At 47.1% G+C, this 26631-nt stretch overlaps 1 protein-coding gene across 2 annotated transcripts in view; it reads left to right on the top strand.

Moving 5' to 3' along the window:
• The first annotated feature begins 1175 nt into the window (after nt 1-1175).
• Nucleotides 1176-26631, top strand: part of TM7SF2 (transmembrane 7 superfamily member 2) — a 32254-nt gene continuing 6798 nt past the window's right edge. The window contains exons 1-7 of one of the 2 annotated variants that reach the window (XM_061606628.1): nt 1176-1433; nt 4729-4899; nt 6445-6641; nt 12573-12627; nt 17515-17709; nt 20371-20474; nt 22355-22474. In XM_061606628.1, coding sequence (XP_061462612.1) covers nt 4845-4899; nt 6445-6641; nt 12573-12627; nt 17515-17709; nt 20371-20474; nt 22355-22474 — 726 coding nt within the window. In that variant the 5' untranslated portion in view covers nt 1176-1433; nt 4729-4844. The remainder of the gene's footprint in view (nt 1434-4728; nt 4900-6444; nt 6642-12572; nt 12628-17514; nt 17710-20370; nt 20475-22354; nt 22475-26631) is intronic. The other variant, XM_061606629.1, reaches the window with a different exon arrangement.

The following is a 26631-nucleotide window of genomic DNA, read 5'->3' on the forward strand; positions in this document are numbered from 1 at the left end:
GTGTGGTGTGCAATAATATGCCCTTTGCTAGTAAAGAGTTTCAATGGTTTGCTTGTGATTGGGGGTTTGAACAGTGTTTCAGCAGCCCAGGGTATCTGCAATCCAATGGAATGGTTGAAAGAGCAATCCAGTCTCTTAAACGGCTGATTAAAATGGCAGAAGATGCTCATGTGGACCCACATTTGGCATGCTGGAATATCGTAATGCATCAGTTACCGGAATGCTACATTTGCCTGCTCAAATGTTGATGGGTAGGATGCATCAGAGGTAGCTTCCAGTAACAACCAATTTATTGTATCCCAATACCACCGATGCATGCAGAAACCTTCAGAAAATACAGGATAGACAAAAACAAAGCACCTCAAGGCCCTAGAAGATGGAGCTCCAGTATTGGTAGAGTCTGAAGAAGACTGGCTCCCTGCTCCTGTCAGAGAAATGTGAGCAGCCTCATTCATACCAAGTAATGACATGAGATGGACACAAGTATCGGCACAATAGACGCCATGTAAAGCTGAGAAGAGTGGTGGTTCATCAGGGCAGGCTTAATCTCTTGCCATGGAACAGGATGTTCAACTGGATGATCCTCTTGACAACTATGAAGTGCCGCTAAAGACGCTAATGAGGACAACATCGTACCTCAGGAGACAAGTGCTTGTCCTGTTCAAGAAAGGCATCCTGTATGTGTAACATCTCAAGGCAGACCTGTCATCTCACCAGCAAGATTTAGGGACTATGTCCCGGGAGGAAGGATGGTGGTAAAGACCATCCTCAGCAGTGGGCTAAGTACTGGTGGCCTCTGGCCCCATTGTAGCAATTTGTTTGATTTTGTATTTTCGTGTTTTGATATACGCTAAATATGATTGTACTAATGTATGTGTTCTTGTTATGAAAGGGAGATGTGGTGTAATGTCTTTTCAAGCCTTCTGAATTGCTTGCTGAGCAGAGGCGAGAAGCAGTTCATCAGCCAAGCGCTTTGTCCGGCGTCCCCTGTTTAGATGCGTGCTTGGAGCTTTCCGTCAAACCTGCTTCCCGTGTGTGAGGCTGGAGGGCTTGTCTGGAGGGCGGGCTGGGCGGGCTGGAGGGCGGGCATCCCTCCCAGGACCTTTGACCACCTACAGCTCCAGGGTTTGCGAGGGGGAATCCCGCGCGCTCCCGTCCTCCCAGACTGGGGCCCTCCTCCTAGATGCTGATAGGTCCTCGGCCTGAGTCGTCATTCCTCCCCTGCGATGCGATTGGCTGCCCCGTGATAGCGACAGAATGGGCAGAGGAGGCTCGTCTGGCCTGATGCAAGGGAGGAGGGAGGACAAGGGAGGACGGGCAGGTGGAGTGGCGAGGGCAGGTGCGCCCCGTCCTCGCGCCTGCTGATCGGGCTGCTGGCACGCTGAGCCGGGAGGAGGCGCCGGCGGAGGCGCTGCTACTGCTGCTGCTGCTGGGTAAGCCTTCCTCAGGGGGTGGGGGCGTCCTCCTCCTCTCCCTCCCGCGGGGTCCCGGCTCGGCTGGCCGCGTCGCCTGCGCGCTTGCAAAAGAGGGTTGCGGGGGGTGGCGACTCCCTGCCCCCCCTCAAGCGGCCCTTGGCTCCTCCGCCTGCCTGCCTGCCGCCTGCGGGCCAGGCGGTTGATGGGAGCCTGCCCGCCGCCCGCCCCGCCGCGGGGTTGGGCACCGTCGCAAAAGCCGCCAGCCGGGCCGCCTCGCCTTCGCCGTTCAAGCAGCAGCGCTCCCGAGGCGAAGCATCGTGGCGCGGCGCGGCGGCGGGCGCAGGAAGCCCCCGGAGCCCCCTTGCCGTCGGAGTGAGCTGGGCAAGCGGGCCGAGGCCTGGCGGCACCGGGCAGCCTTCTTTGCGCCTGTCTAAATCGGCCCTTCGTGGCCCTTCCCTTTCGCTAACTCGGTGCCGGAGCAGCCGCTTTGCGCGCAGAAGGTCCCGCTCGGACGGCAGCATCTCCTGGCAGCGTCGCCAGAGACTCCCGTGTGAAGCCTGGAGACCGAGCCAGGGTCTCCCAGTACAGGCACGGGGACCAGTGGCCTGACCCGGCACGACAGTTTCTCCTAAGGGTTGGATCCTGCAGCCTGACCTGGAAGGCTGTGACTAGAAAGCATCTTGGCATTTCTCTCTTGGAATGCACTGAGGTGCATGACAGGTTTGTCTCCTCAGAAGTACCACCGTTTCTGACCCCAAAAGTGCAGCAGTGTGTCATAGAATCATAGAATAGTAGAGTTGGAAGGGGCCTATAAGGCCATCAAGTCCAATGCAGGGATCCAAATCAAAGCATTCCCGACAGATGGCTGTCCATTGTGTCCTAATGCACAAAATCCTGACAGGTTTTATCGTTTGTGTCAGGGTGCATGGCACAGGTTTCAAGCAGGTGCTTGATGAGGTGATTCAGAGGTGATTTGGAAGGCTGCCATATGGCCTGGATGCCCTTGTAGTGCTTATTAAAAGCATTTCTGAATTACTCACGAGGTGCAGGCTTGAAGCTCAGCTCACTCTGGGGTACAAATGTATCCAAGGGCCACAGCTCCGTGGACAGAGCATTTGCTGCTCATGCGGGCCCTGAGTTCAACCCCAGTGGCAGCATCTCCAGGTAGGGCCTGGGAATGGCCCTTGCCTGAAACCCTGGGGAGCCGCTGCCGGTCAGTGTAGACAGTACTGGTCTGGATGGACCAGTGGTCTGACTCGCTGTAAGGCTGCCTCCTGTGCTCCTGTAATACACAAAAGGAAAAAGGCAGCGCATAAGTGCAGAAGATCGGGGGCTTGCAAATGATCATTGCAGCCAGATTAGCCCTACCAGGACACTTGAAATCAGCTGAGCCGGCTGACGTCTTGCAATGATGTCAACCCATATGGGAAAAAGCCTTTTTGACAAAACTTACATATTATAAAAGAGACGCTGAAGGATGTGCACCAAGCTGATTTATTGAGAAATGGAGTCTGTTAATCGCTGGAATGTAAAATTCCAGCCTTATATAATGCTATTTTCACTCATATAATTTGGCATTCTGCTTAAAACATAATAGTAACCAAAGACCCCTAATAAGGATATACAATGCCCTTTAAACCACAATGGACTTTTGTGTATGAATACATGATACTATGAAGTTATAATTATGTTTCATATTTACATATATAAATGAAATATTTCTTTTCTAATGATCTTATTTTTGCTTTTTTTTTAAAAAAAAGAAAATATTGGGGTTGTGGGTGCTTTGGGGGGAAGACACACTTGTGTAAGTGCCACTAAAATTGTGTTAGATTTTGAATCCTGTGTGTTAGAACACATTTATACAAACTGGTACAGGTGTGAAGAAAGTACTTCTTCACAAAGTGGGTGGTTAAATTGTGGAACTTGCTCCCACAAGTGGCAGTGGTGGCCACCAACGTGGATGGCTTTAAAAGAGCATTAGACAAATTCACGGAGGAGGAGAAGGCTATCCATGGCTAGTAGCCCTGATGGCTATGATCTGACTCCACAGTTGCAGGCGTTATGGTTCAGAATACTAGTTGCTGAATCCTGCTTGCTTGCTGGGTTCCCACAGGCATCTCGTTGGCCTCTGTGAGAACAGGAGGCTGGACTAGATGGGCCACTGGTCTGATCCACCAGGCCATCCTTATATTCAAGTATGTACCTCATGAGGTAATTCAGGGGTGGTTTGAGGATGTGTGTCACATAGCAGAAAAGCCTCCAATTTGCTCAACGATATTTCTTGAATACATATAGAACAACCATCTGTTGCAATGGTTAGCAGTTCTGTCACTTCTGAGGAGGACAAAGGTGTCACAGGCGCTTAGATGCCCCAACAAAGGAGTTTGCAGTCTGATTGGCCTCTCCAGTGGAGACAGAAAGGTGGGCTGAGAGTTTGAGGTAGAGGGTCTTCCTAATGCTAAATGGTGAAACTGACAGGACCCTCAATAGGCGTTGTGGCTCCGCCCTGGTGTGTGATACCTCCAGTTTAGCACTGCAGGAGAATGGCGTGGAGTTTGATCCACTTTTGCCCTCAGCACCCCAAGGGCTGGGAGGTGAGGAAGGGGGTCCACTTTGGATCTGCTTTTGAAATATTGCTCCCAGGTGTTCACCCTGAGTAAAGGTATGTTGGGATTGCAGATTGGATGGGATGGGAAGAGGGAGTTAACTTGCCAAATCCATGTTCTGTATGCAGAAGATCTCCAGGTAGATGCAATGATCTCCAGGTAGGGCTAGGAAATGCCTGGTCTGAGACCTTGGAGAGCTGCTGCCAGCCAGTGTAGACAGTGCTGACCTAGATGGATGATGGTCTGAGTCCAGAGAAGGCATCTTCCTGTGAGAGGCATTTTACATGTGCTCAAGAAATAATAATATATTGTACTTGTAGAGGCCTGTTCCAATGTGTTCAAAAGGCTTCAGTGATCCTTACAACAGCAGTGTAAGGTAGGCTAGTGGTTGATTTCTAGCAGGACAGTTGCCAGTCTGAAATACATGCCCTTGCTCTGGAATCCCAGCCTCTAGCTGGCTGGCTCTGGTGAGTTCTGCACTGCGTAGGGCTCTGCTGGTGATTAATTTCTAAAAAAAAGAGTGGAACTTGGGTGGGAGCACTCCATTGAAGAGACCCTGCTGCACAGTTAGTTAGAAGAAAATGGCTTAAATTAAGAGGGGAGTCAAATCAGCTTGACAATTGACAATTGAGGGGATGTTCAGGGAGTATCAAGGAGCTCAACTGTGCACCCTGGAACATGATCTATACACATTCTTCCCCTAGGTCCAGGTGTGGCGGCTGAAGACGGCCTGCTTGCCTAAGCAGACCAATGTGCAGGGCTGACTGGTAGTGGCAACTCTCAACAGGCGCTCTCTGGTCTGCACCAGCTGAAGAGGACAATGGACCGGCTGAGGGTTCCCTGCACAAAAGAGCTGGAATTTGGAGGCGTTCTAGGTGAGGAGGCAGAAGAGACTTGCCTGATTCCTCTGCAAGCACCTGCCCCCATCTAAATCTGGAATAGCTTTCTCACTTGAAGGGCCTTTGGAAGTGCTGCAGATAGCTAGCCTTCTGTCTGTACTCTTAGCCTCCCAGGTTGTGGTGGTCTGAATGGTGGTTAGAGGATGGCTAAAGGCCCAAGGTTCAGAAACTGCAGGGCGTCTGAGGTTAGAGTCCTGGAAAGTGGGAGAGATGGTGAGCCATAAGAAACTGGGCCAAAGGTGGCCCATCTAGTCCAGCATCCTAGCCTCTGAGCAGCGAACCAGACACCCCAAAGGGAAGCCCGCAACACAACACAGCCCCTCCCCACTTGTGGTTCACAACAAGTGGTACACTGCATACTGCCTCTGATGGTGGACAGAGAACATAACCTTTGTGGCTAGTAGCCACTGATAGCTTTATCCTCCATGGGTTGTATTCAACTAAGTTCTACTCAGAATAGGCCCAATGAAATTAATCCACCTAAGTTAGTCACGTCCTTTACTTTCAATGGGTCTGCTCTGAATAAAACTAGTATTGGAGACAACCCCATGAATTTGCCTAATTCTCCTCTGAAGCCATCCAGGTTGGTGCCATCCCTACATCCTGTTCCAGTGAATTCTACAGTTTAACTCTGCACTGTGTGAATGAGGAGGAGTCCTTGGCTCTTTCCTTCATTTCAGAAGTAGCCAACTGACCCTAGCTGGGCCTGTTCTTGTGCCTTTTAACAGCAGCTTGAATGGCTGAGATCAACTGAATTCACATCCTGAAGGTAAATGTCTGCTAATCTCTGCACATCAAGCTGCTGCTAAAGACACAGGAGGAGGTAGAGCTGATCAAAGGGTCAACAACTCGGAAGTGGGGCTGTTGGAAGGGGACACACCCACCCTTTGTCATTATTATTGGAGGGAAAGATTAGAAAAGGAGGAAGGACGGAGACAGACAGAACTGCTGGTTCCCATTCTTCGATGATAAAGGGCACAAAAACTATATATCGGTTTTATACCAGGACATTAACTGTTACAGCTTCCCCCAAAGAATCCTGGGAACTGTAGTTTTGTAGGCAGCTGAGAATGCTGTCTTAGAGATTCCCTTTACTAACTCAGAGAACTACAGTTCTATAATTAAGCCACAGTCGTCTCTCAGATGGGGTGGGGAAGGGAGGTGTGTGGGCCAAGGGGAGGCGAGAGGATTGCGTCCAACCGCCAGTCAGATGCTGCCTCCTTATTATTTGTTCTGGCAGGGCTCCTTTTAAAAAGCTAAAGAACAAGGAGAAATTCAACAGGTGAAGCTTTTTGCCATCATGACATCTCCACAGCTGAAAACAACAAATGTTCACCTTTTACATTTCTACCTGCTCTGTTGTAGGAATCAAAAGGAAAGAGAGCAATTTTGCCATATAGGATTCTTCTCCTCTGTTAGGAGGCTTGGGACAGTATGGTACCCTATGGTATGGGACTGCTGGGGTCTGTCTCAGCTAATCCTCCCCTCCCTTTCTGACCCTCTCATCTTTTTTCATGACAGGGGCTGCCCTCCTTATCCTCCTAATGCCCACCACCGTCTTCTACCTGCTGCTGACTTGCAGGACGGAGCAGGCCAGCCTGTTGAATTTCTTCCCAGCTTTGCCCATGCTCCGCTCCCTGTGGGACCCCCAGGACTTTGTGCTGGTCGTGGCCTGGATAGCACTGCAAGCGCTGTTGTATGTGCTACCAATGGGGAAGGTAAGGAGGCCTTGACTCATCACTGGGATTTTCTTGGCTTCTGCCAGAAACTTCTTTGTGTGCCCTTGGGCAAGATGCTGCAGCCTGGTCTCAGTATTCCTCATATGCAGAATGGGAAGAAAAGTGACATCTTTTGTTACATCTGTATCTCAAAGTCCTGTGAGGTAGGTTAGGTGAAGAGTAAGTTGCCCAAGACATAGCAGTATCCTTCAGGGAGCACCTGATTTTCTTTAATAACCTCTGGATAGGGCGGGAAAATGGCAATTGCAGTTCAATATAAGCAAGTGTAAAATTATGCATATTGGAGCAAAAAATCTGAATTTCACATATATGCTCATGGGGTCTGAACTGGCGGTGACTGACCTCGGGGTTGTAGTGGACAGCACGATGAAAATGTTGACCCAGTGTGCGGCAGCTGTGAAAAAGGCAAATTCCATGCTAGCAATAATTAGGAGAGGTATTGAAAATAAAACAGCCGATATCATCATGCCGTTGTATAAATCTACGGTGAGGCCGCATTTGGAATACTGTGTACAGTTCTGGTCGCCTCATCTCAAAAAGGATATTATAGAGTTGGAAAAGGTTCAGAAGAGGGCAACCAGAATGATCAAGGGGATGGAGCGACTTCCTTACAAGGAAAGGTTGCAGCATTTGGGGCTTTTTAGTTTAGAGAAAAGGTGGGTCAAAGGAGACATGATAGAAGTGTATAAAATTGTGCATGGCATTGAGACAGTGGATAGAGAAAAGTTTTTCTCCCTCTCTCATAATACTCGTGGACATTCAAAGAAGCTGAATGTTGGAAGATTCAGGACAGACAAAAGGAAGTACTTCTTTACTCAGCGCATAGTTAAACTATGGAATTTGCTCCCACAAGATGCAGTAATGGCCACCAGCTTGGATGGCTTTAAAAGAAGATTAGACAAATTCATGGAGGACAGGGCTATCAATGGCTACTAGCCATGATGGCTATGCTCTGCCACCCTAGTCAGAGGCAGTATGCTTCTGAAAACCAGTTGCCGGAAGCCTCAGGAGGGGAGAGTGTTCTTGCACTCAGGTCCTGCTTGCGGGCTTCTCCCAGGCACCTGGTTGGCCACTGTGAGAACAGGATGCTGGACTAGATGGGCCACTGGCCTGATCCAGCAGGCTCTTCTTATGTTCTTATGGTTTATTATTTTTGATCAATAATAATTAGCCCTCTCATTTCCCACTGAAACTAAGCCTAACTACATCTAAAGTAAACCGAACAAACAGCCTTCCTCTGCTTTCCTTTCCTTTCTTCTTCAGCTCCCCTCTATCACACTCCACCCTAATGTAAGCTCCTCAGGGACAGACCCTCAAAGAGGAGCCGTGGTTCAACAGTAGGGCACCCACTTTGCATGCAGACCAGCCCTCCCCCGCTTTTTCTGGGTAGAACAGCTCAAGGGACAAATGGGCCAACCTCATATAAGGCGAATTCCTCTGGGGATGGTACAGCAATTCAATTTGGTTTACTTGCCATTGTTTCCAAGAGAAAACAAAACGAAACCATCCTTCATAATTCACACTTACCTGAATTTTGTGATGAAGGTCAAACCCAAACAATGCTAGGGGGAAATGTACATAAAAATTAATGTATTAGTGGAAATAACATACAAAAATGCATCATATTAGGATAAACTGCTTCCAAAAATGCATACATTAGTCAAAACTGCATACAAAAGTGTGTTTAGCAGGAGAAATTTTCACTAAACCGCTGAAGAATTTTCATGAGGATTTAATTTGTTTTTGCAAATTGCTGAAGAAATGTGGAGAACTGAATTTAATATTGGAAAAATGAGAAACAGAGAACCTAAATGGACAGATCCTGCCACCTCTGGTTCCTCCCCATCTGTCTGTTCTTGTTAATAAATAAATAAACTGAACTCACATCAGCAGCAAATGATTGTATACAATAATCAGGTTTTGTTTTCTTAAAAATGTTTACCCAATAAACAAAGAAAAGGATGCTTCTTTGGGATGTCTTGACCAAGTCACTCTTCACCTAGCCTACCTCATAAGATTGTTGTTTTTAGAGAAAATTTGAGAAACAGTGATAACGAAGAAAAAAACATTAAAAATTCTGTTTTGTTTTAATTTTATTTTTTGCATGATTTGTGTTCCTGTTTTACAGTTGGGGGACCTGAGAGTTGAATCTAGTGGTGTCACTCAGCTGACAGAGGGGCTTCCTTAAATAGAATGGGGAAGGAAGCAATTTTCACTGATTTCCCCCTCCCCCTACCGGTCCCCTACAGCCCCACCCTCACCCCAAAACCTGATCCAGAGGGTTAGGGGACCCTCCAGAACCAATTGGAAGGGGGAAGGGGAAATTGCAGGAAAGGGTTTCCGTCCCTGTTCTGCTGACATCCACTGAGCAGCAGCAACGCTATTGGATGCAGCCTATGGCTGAATTGTTGTGCCTTGCCTCAGGCTACACTGTGGAGTCCACTGGAGGAAGCACGTTCCCTGACATTTCTCTTGTAGCCCCCGCCCCCATGCCCAGGTCAGTAATCACTGCCTTACCCCTCTCCCCCACCCCAAACGCCTTTGTTGGGAATTGCTGAAGGCTCTGCTCTGCCATCTGTTGCTTGCTCTCTTCATTTATTTTGCAAGAGCCCGTCCTCCATTGTAAAAGGCAGGAAAGGATCCTGCTGCATATGCTTGGAAAACACATAACTGTCCTTCAATCTGTTATCAACAGTTCAAAATATTTTTTATTTATTTGTATTTATATTACTATATTTCTATCCCACTTTTTCTCCAAGGAGCTTAAGCAATATACGTGATATTTTGCCCTCACAACAACCCTGTGAGGTAGGTAAGGCTAAGATTTGGTGGAGGGCCCGAAGTGAGGTAACCCAGTGAGCTTCATGGCTGAAGGGTATTTGAAACTGGGCCCCTGAGCCCTAGATGGACCATAGTAGCCAACCTGAAGGGGAGCCCACGAGCAGGACCTGAGTGCAACAGCAACACTCTCCTCACTTGTGCTCCCCAGTGACGGGCCTTCAGAGGCATCCTCCCTCCAACAGAGGAGGGAGAAGAGAGACATCATGGGTTGGACTTCCTATGGAGATTCAGCCTCTTTAGACTTTGGGGAGGCAACAAACGCCTGGAGAATAAGAATGCGAGCAACTCACACTAGCAAAAGGGTAACAAGGCATTCCCAAAAGGCAGAAATGGGGACTGGTATCCGTCCTTGGTCCAGAGGGGCAGCTGGGCCATGAGAAAAGGCCAACCCAGCATTTCCAGGATCAGCTCTGTGAGCAGAACCACACTGTCCTAAGTTGTCTTTATATTTTGTTTTAATTTTTGATAATAATCTTTAGTAAAGAAAAAAATAAAAGAAATATTACAAAAAAAGGAAAAAGAAAGAAAAAATAAGAAAAAAACTTTTTACAAAGATACCTCTCTTACATCTTATATATATGTATAACAAAAAAGCATTACTAATATCTCTATATGTAATATATTAACAGAAATATAAACATGCCGCCCTGGGCTCCTGCTGGGAGGAAGGGCGGGATATAAATCAAATAATAAATAAATAAATAAACACTGTTATATATATTAGATAAATCAAAACAAAGAAAATAATTTGTATGGGTGCTTATCCTCCTGATACATTTGATTCCAGAAAATAATAAAAATGGCCCAGTTTTCTATAAATTTATTTGGTTGTTTTTCCTCTTAAATAATATGTTACTTTTATCAAGTTGATGGTATCCCAGATTTTGTTAAACCAGTCAAGAATTGATGGGACTTTGGGATGCTTCCATTGCTTTGCAGTTTCAATTTTTGCTAGTATTAATAGTGTTGCAATCATTTCTAAATCTGTTTCCATAACTACATCTTTCAAAAGATTGAATAAAATTATATATGGTCCAAAAAAATGTAAATGTACTGCCTTCAAATCAATCCCAACTTATGGTGATCCTATGTTAAGTGGTATTCAGAGGTGGTTTACCATTGCCTTCCTCTGAGGCTCACCCAGTGAGCTTCATGGCTGTGTGGGGATTTGAACCCTGGTCTCCCAGGTCATAGTCCAACACTCTAACCACTACACCACACTGGCTGTCTAGATGGTCCAAAGGGTAATCTATATCCAGTTATTCTGTATATGTATTTTAGTATATTTTCCCAATATTTTTGAATTTTTTAAAATTGCCAAAAATATGTAAACAGTCAACTTTATTATGATTGCATCTCCAGCATTTATAAGCATTTGGTTGATATATTTTAGAAATTCTGTGTGATACCACAGATACTGAAGCTTAAAATGATTTTCTTTCAAATCTGTAGATTTAAGTTTTTGAGGGATTTTTCTCCATATCCATGTATCCATTTCTATCTCCTGTTGTAGATCTTTATTCCATTTTTTAATAAAAGTTTTCTTGATCTTTTTTGTTTCTGTTAGCGCTTTATAGATTTTTCCTATTCAGTTTTCATTTGTACCAGTGGATACCAGATACTCAAATTTACTTTTTCCCCTTAATGGGACATATTTTATTAGGAGACCTAAAATAGCTTCACAAATTTGGCAATATTGAAATAGTTGTTGTTAATAATTCAGTCTATTTGCAATTTCATTATAAGATTTAACACCTGTTTCTGATAATAAAACTTGTATTGTATCCAGATTTGAAGAACACCTTTGGGTTAAGTCACCAGTCATACCTTGCATATGGGATATGAACTCATTATAGAAAGGTGATGTAAATGGTGACAACCCAAGTGAAAATTTATTTTTATATTTATACCAAACACATAATGTTGTATAAGCTGATGGGATTTTCTCTATTTTTTTCAACCCATTATTGTTTTTGGTACCATAAAATTTCTTTTACATTTATTATTTTTATTACATTTATACCCCACCTTTCTTTTCATGATTGAAACCCAAGGCGGCTTACATATTGTTCCCAGGCAGTCTCTCATCCATGCACTGACCAGACCTGACCCTGATTAGCTTCAGAAGGGTGCTGCCTCATGTGCCTTCAGACCATAGCCTGGGACCATATCTTAATTGTGCCGAACTTTGGAATTCTACGTTAAAGTCATAATTCATCCATTATTTGATTGTGGCCAGTTTGGCTGCATAGTAATAATCTATTATATTAGGTAATATCATACCTCCTTGTTCAATTGGTTTATACAGAACCTCAGTTGCTATCCTTGGGTTTTTTTGTTCCACACAAAATCCAGTGTTATTTTACTCCCTGTTTTTAAAATGTTTATTATGATTTGTAGTGGTTTATCGATAAATAAAAACAGCAATTTTGGCAGTATATTCATCTTTGCAACTGCTATTTGGAGGTTATTAGAGTTTATTTTAACGACATGTAATAAGTCTTGAGTAATTTTGATTCCTAAATATGTCACCGGTTTAACTAGCCATGGAACCGTTCATTTGAAAAGCTACTTCTCTTTTCTTTTGTTCCTCTAGAGTCTAGACCAATTCCTATCCATTCAGATTTGTCTGTATTCTCTTAATATTATTCTCTTAATAATATTCTCTTAATATTATTGTTAAACTCCGACAGGATAGTGGAAGGTTTGTTAATGTTAAGACTATATCATCTGCATATAATAAATTTTTTATCTGATTTAATCCTTATTGGATTCCCCAGATTCCTGGATTTTCCCTGAGATGGCTGGCAGATAATAATGGGTTGGCAGCCAACCTTGCCTTGTTCCTCGTTGTAATTTAAATTGATTTTGACAGTTTACCATTGACTGACATGTGCTGTAGGTCGATCATGTATTAGTTTGATCCAGTGCCTAAAATTTGGTCCTGCATTAAACTTGTTTGTGACATTCCCTTCCCACAAAACAGACCTCTCTGTACCTCCATAAAGACCCCTGAAACAAGCCCTGTTAACAGAGACCTCTTGTTTTTCTGCATCTTGTTTTTAACAGATTACAGAAGGGATCACCCTTCGAGACAAGAGTCGGCTGCAGTACCGTATCAGTGGTAGGTACCTCCGGGAAACCAGCAGAGGTGATGTTAAAGCAAGACAAGTTATATGTTCAGGGAGGGGGAGTGGGAGCAGGAGTGACGGCGCTTGGCTCTGGGAGGGATGTGGCCCTAAACGCATAGCCCAGTGTTTTGATACCTAGGACATTTTCTTAAACCCCACCTCCTGACTCTTCCAATTTTAGCCAAGTCATAACTCCTCTCCCTGCTTGTAGCCTTCTGAGCCTCCGACCCTTTGCAGTTCAAGAATTCAAGGCCTGAGTTGCCTTCCAGCATCCCAGTGAGTCCCCAGCCCCAGATGATGTCAGAGGCTGACTGCTCCACCATGTTTTAACAGAAGGAATGGAGGCTTCAGGGGCGCTCCCTGCAGGGGCTTGGGGTGGTGGTGGTGACACATCCAACCAAGTGGCTTCATTTCTCCAGGCAAAAGTTAGACCTTCTTGTGGAACAGAGCTTGGGGAAAGGTCCAGCCTTCCGCTGAAATGGTGTTGCTGAGTTTACTTGCTTGAAACCTGCCACTAATATCTCTGCGAGTACCTCTTGGAACAGCACTTTAATGGCAGCAGCGGTGTAGTTGTCCAGGGACTAGTGGGGGCTTAGGCCTCTTACTTTTTTGGGAGTAGTATCCCAGCAGGGTTCCTATATCTCCAGCATCCTACTAGCCAATCAGCGTGAAAGTTGAGTACGTTGCCACTGAGAAGAGTCTTCTAACTAGCCTCCTTGTCCTTTCCTGCCAATTGGACCCAATCAGAGTGCAAGGAGGTGAGTCAGTTATTAAGAAGACTCTTCTCAGTAGCTAACACTATCTTTTCATGCTTATTGGCTCCTAGGGACATCTGTTGTTGTGTGAAAAGGCATCCACAAGGATCTCAATCTCAACCCAGCAGCAAAAAAAGGGTGGCGGTGTGTGGCTGTGACTATCATCAAGTGACTCTGCACTTCTGAATTGGCCACTACATTACTGAATGGTAGCAGAACATGGTAGTGAGATCCTCACGTTGTAAAGTGGATGGGGGGGTACTTCAGGTTGTAGGTAGGAGATGCCATTTTTGAACGCTCCCCTGAACAAAAAAACCCCAAACAGCCTGAATGTTTTTCATGACCGGTATCATGAATGGTTCTAGATCAGCTTGCTCCCTGTTCTGCTAGCTTTCTGTGTTACGGGGCAGGGCAGTTTTAAAGGAATTGTTACTGAGTGTCCACTTTTTCATTCAGTGGCTTGCACATGGAAATCTCTGTACCATGTACAAGCCCTTGACGTTTGGATTGCGGCAAAAGTGGTTCATTTACACAAGTTACTAGCCTAGCAAAATTTTCACTAGCCTGCAGGCCCACCATTAAATACATGATGAATTAAAAAGCACATTATAGTTAAAAACTGCTGCTTTTGATCCACACCCTGCTGTAGCAAAATTCTTCCGGAAAGAAAAAGAAAAAAGAATGAAGATACAGAGGAACAGATATCACAGTGTACATGGAGAGAGATTTTGTTAGACGTTTTTCAAGAGTGGTGGTTTGTAAGAACCCTAAGAATTATTGTGTAACGTGCCCCTATGTTCTACTGTTTCTATTGAATTTCACTAAAATTTCATACCTCTAGTCAGTGTTACAGTGGCATTCAATCTGAATTTGTGTTCTTGGTTCATTGATTAAATGTTATGTGGCTGTCCACTTATGTCCACTGGGGGCACATCCAAACGGAGCGGGATAATCCATGTTTTCCATATCCAGTTTGTCATCTGACAGTCCTCAATTTGCCTGCTTGTTCGCTCTTTCTCAATTTAAAAAAAATGCTTTTTTTGTGCCCGCACATGCAGCGGGAGGACCCGTACTTCTTGCTTTTTCCCAGCTCCACCCATAACACTCCCCCCTATCAGCCAATTGGTCCACAAAATATGGCATAGGCTTCTCTCCCCCTTTGCAACGAAGCACAATAAGAGCGCAAAAGTTTGAATTTCCTGTGGCTGTAATGGAGTTCCTTGCCGCTCGCCACTCTGGAGCAGGGCCGGAAGGGGTGTGTGTCTCCAGGTGCTTATATGCCAATAATTGGCATATATTTTTTTGCTTGTATTTGCGATATTATGCAAAAACAAATGTATGTGTTTTTGCCTTTATGCATAGTAAACATTCTGGAGATACACATGGCTGGCAATTCTACCTCTTACTCCAGAACTGCGTGTCATGTCTAGGAAGGTAGACCACCAGTCTCTATTTATTTATTTATTTTATTTCATTTTTAAACCGCCCATAGCGAATAGCTCTCTGGGTGGTGTACAAAAGCTTAAAATTACAGAAATACAAAATATCACAATAAATAAACTGAAACAAAGAGATTTAAAATTGTAACATTAAACGCTTTAAAATGCCTGGGAGCATAGCCAGGTCTTAACCTGGCGCCGAAAAGATAGAAGCGTCGGCGCCAGGCGTATTTCTTCGGGGAGGCTATTCCACAATTCGGGGGCCACTACAGAAAAGGCCCTAGATCGAGTAACTGTCCTCCGGGCTTCCCGATGGGTTGGTACCCGGAGGAGGGCCTTAGACGCTGAGCGAAGTGACCGGGTCGGTTCATAGCGGGAGAGGCGTTCCACAAGATACTGCGGTCCCACGCCGTGTAAGGCTTTATAGGTCAAAACCAGCACCTTGAATCTGGCTCGGAAGCAAATAGGGAGCCAGTGCAAAAGGGCCAGAACAGGTGTTATATGCGCTGACCGGCTGGTCCTCGTCAGCAGTCTGGCTGCTGCGTTTTGCACTAGCTGAAGCTTCCGAACTGTCTTCAAGGGCAGCCCTACGTAGAGCGCATTACAGTAATCCAACCTAGAAGTTACCAGAGCATGAACAACTGAGGCAAGGTCATCCCTGTCCAGATAGGGGCGTAGCTGGGCTACCAACCGAAGGTGGTAGAATGCATTCCGTGCCACCGTGGCCACTTGCGCCTCCAGAGACAAGGAAGGATCGAAAAGAACCCCAAGACTACGAACCTGTTCCTTCAAGGGGAGTGTAACCCCATCTAGAACAGGGTAAGCATCCACCATCTGGGCAGGGAAGGCATTCACCAACAGTGTCTCAGTCTTGTCTGGATTGAGTCTCAGTTTATTAGCTCTCATCCAGTCCATGGTTGTTGGTGCCTGAGACGCTATAGCAAAAAACGTTTGAATGTAAGAGCGCAAAAGTTTGAAGTTCCTGTTGATTTGGTAACAGTGGCTGTAATGGAGTTCACCAAGTTTTTGGCTCTTTTACAGCTCCACTTACAGCTATTACATTTCTGCCTTGTGCAGTTGAGGGCAGCCGGAGCCCAACAGGCACCTGGACAGGGTCCTGTGCTACCCTGGAGCCCAGGAACAGCAGGAGCCTGAGCAGCGCCCAAGCCATGCCAAGCTTCCTCGGCTCCTGCAGGGTGGTGATGGAGGAGGCTACTTCACAGCAGCTGCACTGGGGAAGGTTTGGGATAGGAAGCGCTGTAATGTAGCTAGCTCAGCGCGGCAGGAGGTGGTGGTGGCTACATTTCCCCCCCCTTCTGGCAACACTGTTAACAAGCCAGGACTTGGGGGAGGGGGATCTCCTCCTCCCCCCTCGCACCCCCTCCCACCCAGCCCCCAAAAGCCTTTCCTAGCTAAGGACCCCTGTGCGGCTGCTGGATCCCTCAATTCTTGGGGGCTGTTGGTGGTGGTGCCTAGTCCAGGGCCTCCCCTCCCCCTTTTGCACACACACACACATTTTTAATGGGGACCCTCCAAAACTCTGGAAAGGGAGGGGACACGGAGGAGGAGGAGGAGGGAAAAGAGGCGATCACTGCAGCCACTCCCGCCTCTGCCCTTGCCTTGCGCCCGCTCGCTGGCTCGTAAATTCAAATTTTGCGCTCTTGCGTCCAAGCGGAAAGGTCCAAGCGCGAGCAATAGGTTCCGGAGGGCAGGATCAGCCCCAGGTCCGGCAGAAATGGCAGCGGCAGGAGGAGAGGGAAATGTGTGTGTGTGTGCAAAAGGGGGAGGGGAACCACCACCAGCAGCCCCCAAGAATCAAGGGATCCAGCAGCCTCGCGGGGTTCCTTAGCTAGGAAATGCTGCTGGGGGCTGGGTGGGAGGGGGTGCGAGGGGGGGAAGCGGAGATCCCCCTCCCCCAAGCCCTGGCTTGTTAACAATGTTGCCAGAAGGGGGGGAAATGTAGCCGCCACCACCTCCCGCTGCGCTGAGCTTGCTACATTGCAGCGCTTCCTATCCCAAACCTTCCCCAGTGCACTGTAGTACCTGCTTGTGCGCAAATGCGGAAATGCGCATTTCCACATCTGGGAAGTACGTGGCTCTGATTGGTTCAGTTTCCCAGGCTTTTCCAAGCACATTCGCGCACATGCGCACAAGTGAAAATTCATTATTGGATGGTAATGACGGAAGGGGTACTGGAACACGCCCAAGGTCCGCCCATGGACCGCCTACATCCCTATAAACCGCGGTATTGCATCCGAGCCCCTAATGTTGCAGCGGATGATTACTGGTTTAAAAAAGCAAATCGCATTTTTCCCGGTAATGCCAAAGTGGATTTAACCGCGCGAAAATGCGCAAAAGCGCACGGTGTCATATGGACAACCAAAAAATAATGAATACACAAAGCGATCATGTTACACATTATACAGTCGTCTGGATGAGCCCTGGGTATCCATAAGTTAGGACTGGGTGGCTATTTGGACACACCAAAATGCCTTGTCCCAGGAGCTTTTTACACAAAGAAGCATTTGAAATGCCTTTTTTCAGATTTTTCATCTGAAGTGGCACAGTTTTTTCTGCCAGCTCTGGACTCTGCTGCATGTGTAGCTTCAGAAGGCCCTGGGGTGGCTATTTTGATTTCTGTCTAATTGTGGTATACCCTCTCTCCCCCCACCCAATCACTTTTCAGGGTCCTATTCCCTGGGAGTCACAGCGCTGGTGGTGGGAGCCAGTCTGGCTGCAGGACTGCGTCTCAGTTATGTCTATGACCATTTTCTGCAAATGGCCTTCTCTGCCTCCCTTGTGGCCTTTGGACTCAGCATCTTCCTCTACCTCAAGGCCTTGCTTGCCCCAGAGACGGCCCTGGCTCCAGGCGGAAATTCAGGTTGGGTCTGCGTTAACACAGAGGAGCACAATGGTCCTTGTGTAAACTCCTTCTGGCTACCCTGCCGAGCCCTCACTTGCAGGAACTTCTAATCCTGTGGTCTGGTCTAACAGACCAAATGCACTGTGGCTGGTGATGTGAGCTCAGAAAAAGGTCAGAGTCAGTTTCACACTGAACATGAAGTGTATTCTCCAAATCTGTGGCAACTTCAAACATTAACAAATTTCTAGAGGCAGGAACGGATCACGCTCTTGTATTGCACCATCTGATTACAAAATACACTACCAGAAAAGGTAATGCCTTATACGTGGCAGATCTAAAGATGGCGTTTGATTCCATTTCTAGAACAAGACTCTGGGAAAAATTATATAATTTAGGTATAGATAGACGTCTGTTAGCTCTAATAAGGGGCCTTTATGAAAATACATCTCTCCAAGTTAGATGCACCAATATGGGTCACCTCTCAAACCCTATTTATACTTTCAAAGGGGTTAAACAGGGGTGCCCTTTAGCGCCTCTTTTATTTAATATCTATATCAATGACGTGGTAACTAAATTAGCTCCTATCAATTCTCATCCTCCAAGGTTAGCAGGTGTTTCACGTTTTTTGCTTTTATACGCGGACGATATAGCCTTAATGTCAAGGACTTCCATTGGCTTAAAGCGTTTATTAACCGCCTTAGCCTCTTTTTGTGCTTCGGAATTTTTAACTATAAACCATTTAAAAACTAAAGTCATAGTTTTTTCCAAAAAGAGACCAAAACATCTCTGGCGCATTAATGGGCAGTTAGTTGAGCAGGTAAATTTTTTTTAATATCTGGGCCTAACTTTTCAAACGTCGGGATCCTTTCAATTGCAGACTAATGTAGCGGCCTTAAATGCAAAAAGATCAATGAAGGCGCTACTGACATTTTTTTACCAGCGGGGTGGCCAATCTTTTCCATCTGTTGTCAAAATATTTCTGGCAAAAATTATACCCCAACTGCTATACAGATCCCAGGTTACCATCTCGGAGAAATTTACGGTTCTAGAAACCATTCAAAATACTTTTATAAGAGCGGTGCTGGCAGTTCCCACTTGTATACCCAGTTTTATTTTGAGGTTAGAAACAGGGCTTCAGTCTATAGAATCACGCATCTGGGTTCTTAAAATAAATGCGTGGTCAAAACTGATTTTTGAACCAAAAGCTCTTTCCTCTCTTATTTTAGTCGATGATTTTAAATCAATATGGGAAAAACAGATTTTAGATAAATTAGCCAATTTAGGCTTTTCTGTCCCAATAATTTTAGAAATGGGTCTTCATTCAGCCCGTGCGGCCATTCGTCAACGTATCAAAGACATTGACTTTCAACATCATTTGATGCTTGTAAGGAGACATAGGTATAATCCCAGATGTTTTTCTCCCATGCCATACCTAGTCGATTTAACACTTCCCAAACATCGAAGGGCTTTTACTCTCGGGAGAATGAATATTCTCCCCTCTGCCCTATTGGAGGGCAAGTTCAACAAAACTTCCTACAGCAAGAGAAACTGCCCTTGTGGCGCGGACGAAATTGAAACCAATGTACATGTCTTATTGAGATGCTCCTTTTATAGCAATCTAAGGCAACAGTTAATTCACCCTATATTAGTCCCTTTTCCAGGTAGACCAGAATTCTTTTATATTGACTACCTATTGGGAGATTACTCCCCTCAGGTTACGCTTCAAGTCGCTAAATACTTTACGGCTTCTATTTCTTCTAGGAAAGTGCAGGTTAAATGTTTGTGAATTCTTAATTGTTAATATTAGTTTTAAATGTTCTCGCTTATATCTTGCTGTTTTGTATTTTCATGTATCTGGTCTATGACTGAAATAAATTATTGATTGATCGATAGAGGCAGGAATGTGGGGACTGGCACTCCACTTCATCAGATTTTTAAAAATTATTATTATTAAATTACAGACTGCTTAATATAAAAATTGCTAAGCATTTTACAAAGTAAACACCTTAAGGCTGGAATACAAATAAAACAAATACATACTGTCAATAAAAAATCCCAAATCAGAATACTAAAAGTATTCTTATTATTTGATCATTTTATAGACTGCTTAACATAAAAATCTCTAAGCCATTTACAAGGTAAAAATCATAAAATGCATGGTTACATGAAGCGTTATTCTCAGTTGACAGTTATCTCTTCATACACATAATATATCATTTACAGACGTGGTACAAAGGAGAGAGAAAACTGCAGAGGGGTCCAAAGGGCACGGAGCACAAATGGCAACGGAAGGCCTGTCACATTTCTGTATATTCAAGATTGGGATCCGTTCAGAGCCGCAGCCGCTACTTTCTCCCTATATCAGCACCTGAAGATGAGCAATTAATTTCATTAAAGAGAAAAATAACTCCAGTCTCAGTTGAGCACAAGTTGAACATGATTGCTGGCAAATTCTGTACTTTCTCACTGGAGCTTCCACTGGAAGCCTTTTTTGTTGAGACATGGCAACTTTGAGATCAGCAGCAGAATATTCTGGGAGACTGAAATATTCTTCTGGTGGTTTCTGAACATATACATAGAAAATGAGGATACAATATACTGCCTGTATTTTCCTGTTTTATGGGGAGGAAAGTGTTCTTGATAGTCATTTTCCCCACTGCCTCTTCCTGCTCTTTACAGGAAACCCGATTTATGACTTCTTCATGGGCCACGAGTTGAATCCGCGCATTGGCACCTTTGACCTGAAGTACTTCTGTGAGTTGCGCCCAGGTCTCCTTGGATGGGTAGGCATCGCTGTGCTGCTGGGAGGGAGCTGTGCTTTGAGCCCAGCTGTGCTTTGAGCCACGGTGTGTTGGCCTTGCGCCACCGAGGGGCCCTACATCTGCCCCGCAGGATCAGAACCTCTGGTGATCGCTAAGCAGGGCAAGCCGTACTGGCCGGCTGAGTCTTCCCAAGGGGGGAAATCAGGCTGGTGGGCCTGGGATAAGAAGGTGGCGCGATTGGAGAGCTGAGGCCACAAAAACTACTGGGAGCCCCCAGTATGGTGCAGTGGCCTGTGGAGACGCAGGTTCAAATCCCTATCCAGTCCATAGAGCTTACCGCACCTTTCCCCAACCTGGGGCCCTCCAGAGGTTCTCAACTACAGCTCCCATCAGCCTCAGCCAGCACAGCCATATGCTGGGGCTGATGGGAGTTGTAGTCCAAAACAGCTGGAGGCGGAAGGGAGGCTGCCTTACTGGATGTCCTTGGGCCACAGACAGTCTAACCTACCTCACATTGTTGTGAGGATAAAATTGCAGGAGGGGAGTCAAGTTTAAAATTCCTGATTCTTAAAACTTTTTTCTTCTTTTTGTGCGTTGCTCATTCTGTTTATCTTTAGCCTTTTAAAATTTGTATTTGATTGTTGTGCTTTTATAGGAATTCATATTGATTTTTCTTCACTTATATTTTATGTAAACCTCTTAGAGATTTATTTTTATATCAAACAGTTTATAAATTTGCTAAGTTATAAATACACCTCCCTGAGCTCTTTGAAAGAAGGGCAGGACCTACCTGTAACCCATAAATCAACGCAGTTCCAAGACAGCAGCTGGAGCAGTTGGGATCAATGGGAGGAAGAAGTCAGGGGGCTGGTGGGGCAGAGAGAGTTTTAGCAAGGCAGCTAGACTGAAAACGAGACCAGAATGAAGCTCAGCGGAGAGGAGTCTCAGTAGCATCAAGATGGTTTGTGGAACCAAGGGAGTCTGTTGGCAGGCAGGCACGATAAGTACGGGGGCGAAGAAGGTCCATGGCCAGGTGGTCATGTTGGGATGGGGCTTCTGGCCTGGCAGGAGCTCTTCATATAGGGAGAAATAGTGATAACTCAGGGAACAAGGATCACCATCAGCCTCCAGGTGAGCCTTGCACCAAGACCTCTTGCACCCAACCAGCAATCCCAATAGATGGAGACGGGGGGAAAAAGCTGTTGATAGTTTATATACCTAATCTACTTTTGTCTGTGCGCTTTTAAAATAATCTAGTTTGAGGTTTTAGAAAAGCCCCCTCCCCAATGCTGCTATTAACACCAGCTCTGTAGCTTCACTGAACAACACTGTGGTGCATTGAAGAGCATTCTGTTGTTCTTTCTTAAACTGGCAGCAGAGTGAAACAATTGTTTTGCTTCCATTTGTTATAAATGCTGTTTGGGTTAAAGAGATGGCAACCTGGGGATGGTGGAGGGAGAGAAATGGATGAAGAAAGGGCCGCACTGTTCTGGCACCAGCCGACTCGATCCTTAAGATCTGTAGGGGGAGAAGGGGCTCTCTGCTTAAAAGTCCCTTTGTGGTGAGGGGACTCATAGAAGGGACTGGACTCTGGAACAATCTCCCCTGGGAGTTGCACCAGCCCCCTTTGTTGTTAGGGTGTTTGCCCTGAACAGCAACGTGTTCATTTGTGTTTTAAATTACTGCTTTCTATGAATATCCTAGTTCTGTATTTATTTTAATCATTGATGCAATTCTGTTGTGTATCCTTTGTTGTATATCACTGTGGGCTCTGTTGGAGAGGCAATATTTATAAATACAATAACTGTTACTGCTACTACTACAACTGATGATGATGATGATGATAAATAACATTGCTGTTACATGTACCCTGATGCAATGCCCTTTCTGCTTTCTCTCAGGCCCTGATCAACATGGCCATGTTAGTGAAGGAGACGGAGCTGAGGGGAAACCCTTCCTTGGCCATGATCCTCGTTAATGCCTTCCAACTTCTTTATGTGGTGGATGCCTTCTGGCACGAGGTAGGTTCAGCATAGTGTGCAATCCACGCTGGCCCGCCTGCAAGTCTGGCAAAGTGTTCTTTTTGCAGATAATCTGTCTTCCTTCCTGAGTTTTGCAAGGAGTCTTAACTCCTGCGCTCTGCTCTTGAGAAAGGTCACAGAAACAGCTAGAAACTAGAGGCAGAGCTGAGTTTATAAATTACACTCATTTTTGTTTTTGTGACTTCTTTCACTGCCATAAGGGCTAGAAACATACTTTATCTTTTTTAAAAAAGCAGAAACAAATGCTGAGATTTTCATGCTGTTGAAGGACTGATAGCAATTTTCCACACTTCCCTAGTGCTGATTGCAAACGCACAGAATATGCAGAGCTGAGCAGGAGCCTGAGGATAGGTATTGCGGCCTATTGCCGAAATAAAACACAAACACCATTCATTGGGTTAAATCATGGGCCACTTTATTAAACGGAATCAATTAGAATAATGAACCTGCAGAGGGGAAATCAAGTGCGGGAGCATTCTGATGATCCAGGCAAAGCCTGCTTGCAGCCATAGGGCGACTAAACCTTGCCTGAGCCCGGGGCTGCCCTATGCCAGACCCCAGCTCAAGCCACACCCTGAAGATGTGTAGGGGGTCCAACCCGCATCACCGCCCCCCGGAGCCGTGAAACTCCGAGCGGATGAGGCACGTTGGCCCCAAAGGCGGCCCGTGTTCTGCCCCCCGGGCCGTATAGCCCTGAGCTGCAGGCCCCCGGACCGCCAATCGCCCCCAAAGGTGCCTAAAGGTGTCACCTAGCTGCCCTTTCCCTTTAAACCTTTTCCCGCACTTCTTTGCCACAAGTGACCGTTGACATATTGAAGCTAAAAACACACCAATCAGCCTATTAACCCCAAAGGCACCCGTGCTAACCCTTGACCCGTCCCCCCAACCACAGTGTGGAGTAGGCAAAAGAAACCTGCCAGCAAAGCGAGGCAGGCAGGCCAAAAATTCCTAGTCGGCCCCGTAGCGACCAAATGAATCACACTGCAGTAGAGGGAGGGTCGGGCGGGCGCCGCCAAAATTCAAAGGAGGGCGGGAGGCTGGTGGAGTGGCCTTAAATGGCCTTCAGCTGCCCCGCCTCCTTACTGTGCGTCACGACGGCGCGCTGGCGCGCCACGTGCGCACGCACACACCCTTGATGGCGGCCTGGCTTCGGCAGCAGCCGCAAACACGCCCCTTTTGCCCGGCAGGTACCGGGCACGGAACGGGATTGCGGCCTATTGCCGAAATAAAACACAAACACCATTCATTGGGTTAAATCATGGGCCACTTTATTAAACGGAATCAATTAGAATAATGAACCTGCAGAGGGGAAATCAAGTGCGGGAGCATTCTGATGATCCAGGCAAAGCCTGCTTGCAGCCATAGGGCGACTAAACCTTGCCTGAGCCCGGGGCTGCCCTATGCCAGACCCCAGCTCAAGCCACACCCTGAAGATGTGTAGGGGGTCCAACCCGCATCACCGCCCCCCGGAGCCGTGAAACTCCGAGCGGATGAGGCACGTTGGCCCCAAAGGCGGCCCGTGTTCTGCCCCCCGGGCCGTATAGCCCTGAGCTGCAGGCCCCCGGACCGCCAATCGCCCCCAAAGGTGCCTAAAGGTGTCACCTAGCTGCCCTTTCCCTTTAAACCTTTTCCCGCACTTCTTTGCCACAAAAGGGGGACAAGCCTCTGCTTAGTCTCCCTTTACCCCACACCCGATAAGAATCTCATGCAGACCCCTCTGCAGGTCCATCAGGAGGATGGCATCGTTGCCTCCCGAACTGCATGTCCAAGCATGTCTGCCACTGAGGGCCTTGCCCTCCATGTCCGACCACAGCAGACAACCCAAGGCTACCGAGGCCTCGACTGCATGTCCTCACATGCCTGCCACTGAGGGCCTTGCCCTCCATGTCTGACCACAGCAGACGACCCAAGGCTACCGTGGCCTCAACTGCATGTCCTCACATGCCTGCCACTGAGGGCCTTGCCCTCCATGTCTGACCACAGCAGACGACCCGAGGCTACCAAGGCCTCAGCTGCATGTCCTCACATGCCTGCCACTGAGGGCCTTGCCCTTCCTGTCTGACCATAGCAGACGACCAGAGGCTATTGTGGCCTCAACTGCATGTTCTCACATGTCTTGCCCTTCAGTAACCTTCTGCCCTGAACCCTGCTGGAACGACATGGGTAGGAGACCATTCCAGCGCATACTCTGTCGACCCAGTCACCAAACCATGGCCCACCATCAGAGGCCCAGCTGTGAACCAATGTGCGTTTGCGGCCCCAAGGCCAGCCTATGAGCTCATGCCATGGCTGCAGAGTAGACTGCGCATCTGCTCCATCCCCGTCCAGCAACCTGCCAAAAACAGAAACAATCGTGAACAGTTGGGTCCCAGACCTTCAGACTCGCCCCTGGGGTGAATGTATTCCATGCGCCCCCTACTTCCACCTCCTAGCGGCCTGCACCTGCATATACAAAAACCAAATAGACCGTCCCAGGTAGGCAATTCCACTGCCGGGTAGGCAACCCCAATTCCGGAGGGGCATGGCCCTCAAACCCCCATGGGTCCGCTCCCAGGCATCGCGACACTAGACCGAAACTTTATGAGGGAAGATCCCTCCCCCTGAATATCAGGCAGCCAGGCCTATAGCTTCCGGCCAAAAACACTATGTCGCCGTCATGGGGAAGTGTCCAGTCCAGGGGAGGGTAAAATAATGTGGAATGACTCTTGTACCCCTGGTCTGCCTGGAAACAAACCTTGGACCCCAGGATGGCTCGAAGGGAAGTCTGACCTGGCCCCAAACACCCCCACCCCCCATCCGGAAGGCTCCAAAATTAAGTGTGAGGGGTGCTACATGTAACCGCTGAGCTTTGAAGCATGATGGTCACAGGGCACCTCCCTGATCAACAATCCCTGGCGGGTCAGGTGAACATGGAGGGTGAGGATAAGGGGTATGGGGGTGTGCATGGGCCAGCTGGCCAGCACATGACATATCCCAAGACATGTGAATGGTCCTAAAGGCCCCCTGCAAGCCTACCTTGCGACACACTGGCAGACAAGCTTTACTCCTACCATCTGTGATGAATTCCAGGACGAGATTCCTAGGAATAGGCCACGCTTTGCATAGCCCCTGCCATCCCCCCAACTCCCAGGAGTCCCCTCCTGCCCTGACCATCTCTGACTCCCCTCCCCCATCTCCCAGTATGCGGTATGGGACTAGCAGAGTCAGTCCTTCCTCTAACTGGAACACCATTGACGCACTGCAGGAACGGAGGGGGCCACACCGCAGGTTGGCGCATAAGGCAGCCAAAACCCTGAACCTGTGGTGAGGCTGTGAAATCCCTGTTATGGCACTATAAACCCCACCGCAGAAGGCCCCCAATACCTGAAGGGCAGAAAGCAAACACTTTCCCAGCCCCTGAAAACTTCAGGATCTTGATCTGCAACAATTCAAGCTTTTTCCAGGCAGCCTGCAGCCCTGGGTCCAAAAGTCGATTTTAATACCCTGGAAGGTGAACACTGGGGCAGGATCCTCCACTTTCCCAGCTGCCAAAAGAACTCCCCAGTTCATAGCTACGCTATAAACTGTGCCATCAAGCGCTAACATGCACCCAAAGTCTGCCCTACCCGAGAACTGGACATCATGAAAATAGTGCCCCACCGCTTCTGGGGCCTCTCGTCTCCTGGCTGTCCCTTCCCAGAAGGGGCTGAAGTGCTCCATGCAAGAATACAGCAGCCCATAGGTAATGCTCTGCTGCATAGTTGACCTAAAAGGCAAAACTCAGCAGCTCAAAATCCACCATGTGTAACAGCTGGCAACGCAGGCAGATTAGCTGCCACACTTGCCCATAAGGCATCTCTGCCACAGGTGCGCACTATATTGAATGAAGTGTAGTGCACTGTGCATAGACTATCTGGTATGAAGCCATCACTGACTGACCCCACTTGTATGACGGATGGTGAATCAGGTAGACTTTGCCCACTGCCACTTTGGGCACTATACAGGGGGGGCACTGAGAGAGCAGAGGTAGGGGATGATGGGAAGGGGCCAATAACCCTGCCCAACTGTGTGTCTTCATCAATTGTCCCCTGGACCAGTGCGTCCATAGGATCCGGAAAACCGCATAATAAAGAAAAACCACATCATAAAATGAGTCT

The sequence above is a fragment of the Rhineura floridana genome, chromosome 22, assembly GCF_030035675.1.
Source record: "Rhineura floridana isolate rRhiFlo1 chromosome 22, rRhiFlo1.hap2, whole genome shotgun sequence".
In the NCBI taxonomy this organism is placed as follows: Eukaryota; Metazoa; Chordata; class Lepidosauria; order Squamata; family Rhineuridae; genus Rhineura; species Rhineura floridana.